General features: G+C 56.1%; 1 protein-coding gene across 1 annotated transcript; it reads right to left on the reverse strand.

Annotated features, from left to right (window-relative positions):
* Positions 1–2,909: 2,909 nt before the first annotated feature.
* Positions 2,910–9,583, reverse strand: CSUI_003818 (srs domain-containing protein). The gene is made up of 3 exons (XM_068064013.1): positions 6,705–9,583; positions 4,951–6,105; positions 2,910–4,676 (listed from the first exon to the last, which is right to left on the reverse strand). The coding sequence occupies exon 3, from the start codon at positions 4,170–4,172 to the stop codon at positions 3,141–3,143; it is 1,032 nt and encodes a 343-aa protein (XP_067924007.1). The 5' UTR covers positions 4,173–4,676; positions 4,951–6,105; positions 6,705–9,583; the 3' UTR covers positions 2,910–3,140.
* Between the last annotated feature and the right edge of the window lie 920 nt (positions 9,584–10,503).

The following is a 10,503-nucleotide window of genomic DNA, read 5'->3' on the forward strand; positions in this document are numbered from 1 at the left end:
GGAGATAAAGAGCACCACGGATCTCTGCCACTAAAGTAGCCTAACTGTGCTCAGAGCAAGTAGAAAACGGAAAAGGTCTTCACCACGTCTCCTTCAACCATCTATTCCTTCTAACCGAGTCCACTCCGACTTTCTATCCGCTCGTCTAACCTCTCTGACTTCCTGAGTCCCCTAATCCACTAGGGAAACTCTCGACTTCACGAGTTGGTGTTCACCTACACCTCAACCGGTGGAAAAGACGAACGTGGCACTCCTCTTCAACGAGGATTCCGCCGGATCGTTTAACACGAGACTAAGTCTTCACGCCGTCAACGGCTCGTAGGTTNNCAGTCCGGAGGGTTCACCGACAACACCGAAAGCCTCACGCGTCAAAGACTAACACACTCCCCGGTCACGATTCTTCTTGTTCAAGCAAGAGAAACGATTCCATACACAGGGAAAGTAGACTTGAGGGACGAACCTCAGTCCTTCTCGCGCTTTACACACAGTTGCTTTCGGATCTTTCCTCTAGAGGCACGGATTCATCCGGTCCTTTGCCTCTCATTCAACACCAAAAGGAAGAAAACGGCTTCCCTTACACATCAATGAAGAAAGAAAAGATCTCTCCTGTATATCTTTGTTAAAGAAAGAAAGATCTCTCTTTTATATCCTCGTTAAAGAAAAATCTCCCTCCTTTTTTCTTCTCGTCGGTCCATTGGTCGCCCCTGGAGGGTGCCCCCCCCCTTCTCTCTTGGCTGCGCTTCCCTTGTCCAACTGGTCTAGCCCCGGTCCCGACCGTTCACTGGTCACTCTGGGCCTTGGGCCCGCACACGGACTACACTGGGCACCGAGCCCGTACACTGATCACTCTGAGACTCATACATAAGGCGAGTTAGCTCACACACACACTCGGCCTAAGCCTCCTAGGCTCGTTGCTAGCTAGTTCGTGTTACTACTCCCCCTATTGGGTCTCTAATTGATATCCCTGACGTGTTTAAACGATTGTGAATATGGGGCAGAGTTGAAAACTCTGGCAGTCCTTTTCCCGTAGTGAAGCGTGCCAATGACCTCGCCCACGTTGTCGACTTCCCAACGGCGATGCGGGTTCACCGCACTGTGAATATTGGGTTTCTGAGGAAGTTCAAAGTGTCCGCTCGTTACCCCAGGTTGCTGCTCAATTCTGAGGAGGCCGGCGCACGGTCCTGCGAGCCGCGGAGAGCGGCGGGCAAGCGGTGCGCGCACTCGTACGCAGTCGAAGCGGTACTTGCATCACCAGGACGGCTAAAGCGCGACGGTTCAACACAACGCCAGTTCCTAGTGGAATGGCTCGACAAGAAGCTTGAGCAGAGGTGGGAGAGCTATGACAAGGCACAGAAAAAAAAGACATCCTTAGTCGGGAAGACTTGGAGCTACGGTGGCTGGCCAGCGTAGGCGAGGAGGCAGCAATGTCAGCCACGAGGGCAGTGTAATGCTCGCCATACGCCTCCGCGCGGGCGCCGGTGTGATGTGTTGCGTTGCGGGCCGCTGGGCGCTCTTGGTTGGCGCGCCCGTGAGGATGGTCCTGAGTGCTGTGTTGTGCCAGCCCGAGCCGGTCGTGCAGCTGTGGATAACACGAAAACAGAACTGCTTTTCTACGATACACCAACGGTTGTTACAATCATGGTCAGCGCGCCCTGAAACGGCCGATGCGAGAACTTAGCAGAATTTTCTGGTTTCTCTGTAGTCTCTTCCACCGCGTATGGGTCCAATGAGACGGACGGCGCTCCGTCCTCACTAACGCACCCTTCGTTAGACACAGATACGTAGCACCTTCGCGCGGCGTATTCACGCCAAGACGCGACACAGAGCGACGGCAGCGCAGAGCGTTACACACCCCTCAGTGAGAGAAGCGGAAGAAAAGGGAGCTCTCGGCTAGGTCAACGCCGGCGACTCCGCGACAAAAAAGCTTCTTCCAGATAAGAGCGCAGGTTGGCAATCGAGATTCTTCTTTGAACTCGCAGATACATGAAGTCCTTCCTAGCTCCGCTACCAGCTTCCGCCTCCCCCCACAGCAGTGCACGTGTCCTCCTTGGAGTGAGGTGTCCACATGCAGCCACGGAAGATGGTGGCAGATGGCCGGGCCAAAAAATACCTCCGTTGGTTGTGACCGTGATCGCGTCTTATTTGAGCACTGGGGTTCGTCGCAGAGATGCAAACCTCAGACTTCCCCGCGGAAAGCCGCACGGCTTCCTGGTGAACCGCAATCGTTACCTTCCTGCGCCTCTCCTCTTGCCCGCCTCGACGTTACCTTCTCTCCTGCCCGCACGCGTTCCACCGATTCCTCTCTCGCATTTCTCTTTCACGACTACTGCTTCTGCCGTTTTCGGTCCGCAGTGACAAACCGCTTGCAGCCTTTCCCGCTCGGACGCTCTGTCCTGACGACAGCTTTCTCAGTGAGGTACCGCCCTCACTCTAGCGTCACCACCTCCGCTCGTCCTGCTGCGGTACTCCCGCCGTGTTCTACGGCGCCTTGCTCATTTTGCCGTACCGGAGGACAAAAGTGCCCTCTCACAACTACGCACTGAAGAGCTACCCCACGTGGAGTGCTCTCCCAACAGGGCCACGGCCCACTTACAAATACACGCATCTTTGCCCGCCGTTCCCTGCGAAGTGTGGCGCACTTTTCGACCTTCCCACTGTATCACTATCATGTGAAACACGCCTCGTGACCATGCTTCCATCCGCGGCGTCCCGTCAAATCAATCTGTAACTACACCTCGCGCGCAACTACTAAATCGGCTTTCGGTATTCAGTGCGCCAATGAACGCCCACGCGTTCTACAAGGCTCCAGGACCCGCGCATATCGGGCCTGACCCTCTCTGCAACGTATCGGCTTCCTGATCGTATTTGCGGCCAGTTCGGCCTTCGAGGGATTGTAGGCCTCCGGTTACAATCCCGCCTGGAAAAGAAGTGTGTTCATCCCCACGACATTGCAGTTCACGCGTCAACGTCCACGCACTTGTGGTGGTCGTCGTGCAACACGGGCACTCTGTAGACAGGAGCACGAGCACGAGACTGGCTGTTTCCCTTACTGATCTTTGCGGCAAACTTTTTCTCCGTGCACTTGAACACATGTGAAGGCCGTGGGCTGACCACCCCCGCAACCAGACGACAGGGTAAGTTTAGATCAGGCACGCGCTTCCACTGACCATTGCCAGAGCGAGAAGACTTACACCAATGTGGTGTACTGCGTATGCATCCGACTTTGTAGTTGTTGTTGTGACTGTCTCTCCTCCCCCCGTCCCTCCCGTTCCCCTGCTTCCGCCCGCAGCACTGCCATTAAACGTCACCTGTACACTGCAGTAGTTTGAAGCCCCTGCCGTGCCCTTCGGGCCTGAGCACCCTACGAAGAACGTCTGATTTTGTGTCGGAAAACCACCGTCTGCAATTTTGAACACCTTTGCCCCCGTCGGGGTCTGGCTCCACCAGTTAGTGTTGTACTTCGGGAATATGGAGTTGAACGGCTTTGTTGCGCACGATCCGGCCGACGACGGTGCTGCGATGCAATAATCATTATCTATTGTGTTCGGATGGAACACCGCCTGCGCGCCGCAGTCCAGTGTGAAGCTGGGGTCCTGCTTGCTCAAGGTCACCTGATAGGGCGTGTTGCTGTTGTACGCGCACGTCACTACCTGGCCGTTTTTGCCGCCTTCCGCCGCCGTCACGGTAACTGTAATAACGCACTTCTTCGTCCCTGCAGTGTCGGCGCACCCTACGTAAAACACTTGGTCGTACCTTGGAAAGCTATCCAAGGGAATGGTCAATGTTGCGCCGCCATCGAGAAACTGCCCAGCATTTTTCCACCAGTTCGCCGCCCCGGTCTGCGGAAATAGCGTGGTGAACGGGACAGATCCCGTACAAGTCCCTGCCGCGACTTCTATCTCTGGCTGCTGACATACGTCTTGCCCGAGCTGTGCTGGGACTGCCTTCGCTGTGTTCGAGCCCTGTTTTGGGCACGACAGCTCCGCAGAGTTTTTCTTCGGCGTTATCTGCACCGCTGTCTTTCCGCCCACCCCAGCCGAAAGAGAGCACTGCCCTGGAGTGTCTTGAGCCAACACCAAGGAGCGGAACAACGTGGCGACTGCCAAAAAGTAAACGAGACCTAGAAACCGCACACCGCTCCGCGGCAGCAGTTCACACCTCAGGCAGTCCATTTTTCCACGAGAAACCTGTGTCCCACAACACGCTGTACGCTGCGGGGTATCAATAGGTTAGACGTAGCGCAGGCGCCGCTTGAACACGGAGCGAAGAGTGGAGTTTGAACTGCTCACCCTGCAAACCGCCCTTGTACTATCTTCCACAAGATGCGTCCCGGCAAATGTTACTCAACTACGCACCTGAACATCTCGCCGGTCACGACAGTCAATCGTTTATACAGTGGCTGCCTTCAACTACCTGCGGCAAGGCTGTCCTCCTACAACGAACGGACGATGCCGCCGCTGCGACCCGGCGGTCGCTCCACTGGTCGCCAGCCCCGTACAGCCAGCGACCACCACCGCTCGGACAACAAAAGGCAAGAGCCCGGTATGCATGCGGTGGTTCTCGTGTAACGGTTCTGGGTACGCTCCACGATTCTGACGTCACCTCGGCCTAGCGGATCGAACACTGCAGTCCCCACACGGACACAGGCCTGTCAGGTTCGCCTCCTTTGTTGTTCACTGTGAAGAAAAGCAGGCGCGCACGTAGTGACGCGGGGTGACCGCCGTGCCTGACTGCTTCTTCGGTGCTGGGGACAAACCCGATCTGGAGTGGTCAGAGGCGCCGGAGAGAGTAGCACCAGCATGGGCTCTTGCTGCGAGACCAATCTCGCAATGGGCACCTATTAGCGGGAAGAATGGTGCAGCCCACCCACAATGTTACTATTCCGGCACAAATAGACATGCTTGAATCCGTTGTGGGCCCTGTACGCGATGGCGTCTAACTAAAGCGTACCGTCCAAGGCTGTTGAAAAGGCTCCACATTTCGATTCCGTAGAAACGCATTCAGACCCCGCTTGAGGCTGGATTAGCACTTCGCTCTGTCCGCCACGCGGCCTCTGATTTCGTCGTTGCCAAAGACGGCATTCCCGAAGAACCGTGCCACCAACAAGCAATCCCACTACCCAACAGGCTCACTCGCGCCGCCGCAGTAGCACCCGCTGCGGCAGCTCGCTCCCCGCGCGCTTCACGCTCTAGCTCTCCGGAGCGCAGGCAATACGCGACTCGCGGCAATTCAGTCGGTTGGTGTAAGCCGGGTCAGCACACCTTGACCGGCATAGCAGCGTTCTTCTATCCCTCGACAGAACAACTGACCGGACAATACAGCCTCAAAGCAGTACATCCAAATGACCAATCCGTCACCACGAGAAGACAGCTCGCACGGGCGTACTTCGGAGCCATGGATGCAGGGGTCTCTGAACAGGAGACGGCCACCTGGCTGCAAGGGAAGCGTGGATTGAAGCTTTCTCGCCGGGACTCGTAAGGCGAAATTTTGTCGTCTTCAGGGAGCGACGCCCGTAACTGCCAGCCGGACGGCGAGGCACTACTGCCTCAAAAGAGTCGGAGCCGGCGCCGACTTTGGGAGTGAGTGATGCAACGCAGACTTCAGTTTGGTCGCGCTCCAAACGCCTACTGCCGACTGACGCGGCACGGTAGCTCGGTCACATCGAGCGATGCAGCTGCATTCTGCAGTAGTCCAGCACCTAAAATGAACCATCACTCGTGTCGGTGGGCCCCAGCAGACTGCACAGCCACATCCCTCACCGGCCCCAAGGGCTCTACCACGCCACGGAAAGGTCGACAGTGCAGCAGCCACATCCATCCCGTCTGCAGCGCGTCATAGCAGATTCTCAGCGAGCTCGCCCTTTCATCTAACGCACCGAAGACCGAAGAACACGGCCATGCCATTTGGCATTCCCTCGGACGAGCTGTGGCCGGCTCACAATAGTCCAGAACATCATAGTAGCAGAAGCGATCTACGGATTTCATGCCCTACACACCTCTCCGCCTTTTTCTCTCCCCAGTCGAGGGAGCGCCCCGCGCCGACCGACACAAAGGAAACTCAGGAATCGGACCCCGCGGGTCACCGTAACAGTCAGGAAGGCGAGTCCTGTAGAATTCCAAGGCAAGACGTGCAAACGCTAGCTCTATCTCCAGTTCAAATGATGCACTTCGGGATCGCAGCATCAACAATTGAGCGCGACACGCAGTGCACCAGCGGCCCCCCTACACAACACCGCATCTCTGACTCGTGTTATGCTAAGAGCGGACGCCACACATACGTGGCACCCACAGGACCATTAAACACAGGTCGTCTCCAGCGTATGAAGACCGACCATGTACCGACAGCTTGAGACATGACGATACAGCACAGTTCACGGAAGGCACACCCTCGCACTACATCTATGGCACTTCCCGCCAGCAGCACTCGTTCCCCCTGCTCCAGTCTAGTCTGCAGTCGTATACCGAGCTACGAGTCCTGCTGTAGTCCAGCTCGTTTGATTCTCACTTTTGGCTTTCGGCCCAGATGGGCTTCACTGTAACAGTTAGGGCATCGCAGGAGGGTGGGAAAACTGTCTGCACAGAAAGGACTTTCAAGTAGCACAACAGGCATTCAGGCTACCCGTCCAGCCTGCGTCTTGCGCTACTCCCGGATCGAGTTGGCCAGCCCACGTGCAGAGGACCCCCCGATCAGAAAAACGGACTCACAGGCTGAGAGGGATGGGTGACATGGCACTAAGGCTCGCCCACGCGCGTGCGGGACCGATCAAAGGTGGCTGGTCCCCGATGAGGCAGAACGGCGAAGAGAACCTTTGTGGCGCCAGCGCTCTCCCACTTCTCAGTCACCTCCTGGCTTCCTCGGGCGGGAGAAACCCTTACCTAGCGCCACGAGAACTCCGTGTGTTAGAGAACTAGTCTATCCCTACAACATCCAGCTGTCAGTAAACTCGTGCTTCGCCCGCCACTTCAGCAGTTGGGCCGATTGCTGCACTACTTGAAGGGGAATTCGGCTCTCCAAAGAGTCTGCTCAACTTCTCCAAAGTGGACAATTCTCAAAGAAAAATGAGTACCTTACCAGTTTAGGGAGCAAAAGGCACTATACTCAAATCGCAGCCCGGCACGTGAATAGCCCCGGTGAAGCTGACGGGAGTAGACAGCAAGCGGAGATGAGAAGTCTTCTGCCGCTCTTGTGGTAGTATACCAGTCCGGGCACAACTCTCACTGCGACCGGCTCTGGGCGTAATGAAGATCATCAGATTTAAAGTACATGTGGTGGACGAGCGCCGATGATGACAGGACACCTGGCGGCAGTCGCAAAGCGTAGCAGAGCAGCGCGTGTGGGACAGTCGAGAAACAGGCTTCTTCAGTGGGGCCCCACACTTGCGACAGAAGTTTCATGGGCACGGCTCGTTCCTTTAGTGGCAAAACACATGATGCGATGAAGAGGCTAGAGGGAAAGGGAAACAAAAAAGAGGCACGAGGCGCGGTTCAAGAAAAAGGGGACCGCGGAGTTACGTTTAAACAGAGCAGCAGTTTGGTCGGCAGCACCAGTCTAGGCCTGTCACAGTCTGGCACCGAGAACTACGGAGAAGCTGGAAACGAAAGGACCGGACAACATGAAACTGGGGGAGGGTGTACACGGTCCGGAACGTAGTCGTACTGCGCACAAGCGCGGCTCGCAGCAAGTGGGCGACGAGAAGATGCGGACCGGGGAGGGCACGGGGGAAAAGAAAACACAACTCGTCTGCAGCAGAGTACGTTCGAGGTTGAGAACGGAGGAGCAAGAGACGGGAAACCGTTGTTCCTCATTAGAAAAGAGGGCTCTTCAAGCGAGACAGAGATAACTGTCCGAGATGCCCCGCAGAAAAATGAGCGCGTAAATCAGGAAGAGAGCGCGAACAGAGTCGATAGGTGGTTGAGTGCACGGCGGACACAACAGCGCCCTCCCAGCAGCTACGGGGAGGAGAACAGTGGGTTGCAAGCGAGAGAGGAGAGAAAACAGGTAGAGAGAGGGAGGCGACGCAGGACCGCCAACAGGTCTAGCGCTCGCATGTGGCCACCGAGCAAAAACAGGAGAGCGCAATGGAGGACGCAGTCATGATTGGAGCCGCGGGTGTTGTGGATTTTTCGACTGCATCACCCCAGCAAGCCACCGACAGCGACAGGACGTGAAATGGCAGTTTCGGGGATCTGGAGTTGGGTACCGCAAAGGAGACGAAGGACAACACGAGGAGAGGCGGCACCATGATGTCCGAAAACAAGGAGACAGAGCGCCTGTAATTGCCAGCAGGACACCGAAGGCAGCTAAGGAAAGTGCCGTGCAATCAGGGCCGTGCCAAAATGCAAACAGCTGAGACATCCCTAAAGGAACGGCAGAAGAGTTCTGTGCGAGCACGGCTTCTCGGGGCGAAAGGGAGTTGAATGGCAATCTACCCTCATCGAAGAGCAAGTGCGGCAAAAGTTACGACGAAAAGCTACCCAGAACCCGATTCTGAAGGCGCTTACACGAGCAGAGACACTGTAGTAGAAGACGCTTCGACAACTTCCGTAGAAGCAGGTAGAGAAACCCAAAATTTACCAGCGCAAAAGGAGACAGTCAGTCACACGCTTTCCAGGGAAGCTGTATTGAAACAGCCTGACGGAGCTGACCTAGGAAGGGGGGGATTCCTCGCCCCCCTGCTGTGGCTGGACCAAGAGACTTAACAGTTCCCGGCGTGGATGGCTTCCCGACCTTGTGAAGTAACCCAAACGAGGGACTTGACTAGTTGCTTTTCTCCCTGCCACGCGAGACGAAGAGCTCGGTGAGAAGGGAGCAGACGAAAGGCGCGGGCGATGCCACCGAGAAGGAGAAAGGACGTGGGAAAGAGGAGCGTTTCACTGTCGGGGTGGGAGTTAGTCCCGAATAACCGAGTGGTGGGGCGCGACTACAAACAGGTACCAGACCCCGAGTCTGGAGGAGAACGGTCCGGAGAGGAAGACGCTTGTGGGAGAAGTCCAGATACAATAGAACACGTCTGTGTCCCTGCGTTGTGGCTCTCTTCGATGCTTCGGGATGGGAGAGAGCCACACGGACGTACTGGCGAGGCTTGTCCAGCCCCGAGAACTGCGGAAAGCTCGAAAGAAGCTGGCTATTTGCAAAAGGCAGTGAGGCGGAGTGTTAGCTTTTCACTCGTTTGTTATCCTCTTCTTCGCCTCCTACTGTGCGTGGTTCTTCCCAACACGCCATGTACGGCCCGGACTGGAGTACCACAGGTTCGTCTTCGCCACCTCTTCCAGAGATTCGAAACCACTCGGGGCCGGTTACCTCAGAGAAGGGCACTAATTCTGATGGAACGGAAATACTTGTTTGGAGAATACTGCGGGAGCAGCAGGCGCTTCGTGGATGTGCCCCCATTGCTACGGAGTGCACTAGCCGGCTTGTCAACCTTTAGAACACCGTGTAGAGAAAGCGAAGCCGGTAGGGTGGAAGCGAATCGCAAGAAAAGAGACAACGCTGTGTATTCCACCTTTCCAAGGTTGGATGGCATGAAGCGTACTCTGATAGTGAAGAGCCTGGTGAAGTCTCGAAGAAGAAAGGCACCAAAACTGCTACGCAAAAGTGCCGGGAACCCCATGGGGGCATCGTGTCTTCTGTTGCATGCACGTGCGTACCTGTTGCCATAAACCTGCGTCACCCAGATACCGTCGCGTAAGAGTTTCTGGCGGGCTCAGCAGAATCAAGGCGGAACCAGTCGTTCCCCTTCCGGAGGCAGGTACCGAGGTTCACGCCATAGAAACGCTTGTGTACTCACTGATATGCCCGCAAAAACCTACAGTGCTAACTTGGCTAATAGTCAGCGGGTGAGCTGCCACAGCAACGCTGTGATGGGCAGCCAAGAGAGCTGCCCACAGTGGTAAAGCCCTGTAGCGTGTAGTGGCTCTGGGACGCCCGGTGCCCGAAGAGACGCTACGATACCCGAGAAGGCGCTGGACGTGCTAGGCGGGCAGAGAGTGTACACTGGTTCCTCGTGGAGCTGACCTGCGACGGCGAGAGAAACGCCGTGCGCAGGCGACCAACGGAGAGTCAGTTCTTCGTGCTACTTAGGAAGATTACTGTTTCTATGAAAACAGTGCTAACAGGAGTTGAGCTGTACACTCTCGTGGCAGGCAGTGATTTTAGGGAGTGCGTGGGACTCCCAACGTCCCAACAGCATGGAGTGCCGACTCTGTGTATGTCTGCTTCCCTAGTGGAAGTGTTTCGGTAGTCTGCCGCCGTGACGGCGAGCCGCTGTCGCAGTCCGGGGCACTGGCGAATCCTTAATATCTAGTGGCGCCCTTTGCTGTACAGGGAGCACAACACTCGCGTGACACGGAGTCTTTGAAGTCTGGCTCACTTTGTGCGGTAGCGGACTGCGCACGGATGAGCACACGTGGTTGTCTTACTTTCCAATGTAGCATTAATGCCGAACTGTCGGCCAGTCGGGCGCGGCTGCTCCGAGGCCTCTACTAAAGAAAGCTCATCTCGTAC

Source organism: Cystoisospora suis, assembly GCF_002600585.1.
Source record: "Cystoisospora suis strain Wien I chromosome Unknown contig_1724, whole genome shotgun sequence".
Taxonomy (NCBI): Eukaryota; Apicomplexa; class Conoidasida; order Eucoccidiorida; family Sarcocystidae; genus Cystoisospora; species Cystoisospora suis.

Coding starts and splice junctions, on each gene's coding strand:
- CSUI_003818 (XM_068064013.1), bottom strand. CDS start 4,172: ATGGACTGCCTGAGGTGTGAACTGCTGCCGCGGAGCGGTGTGCGGTTT.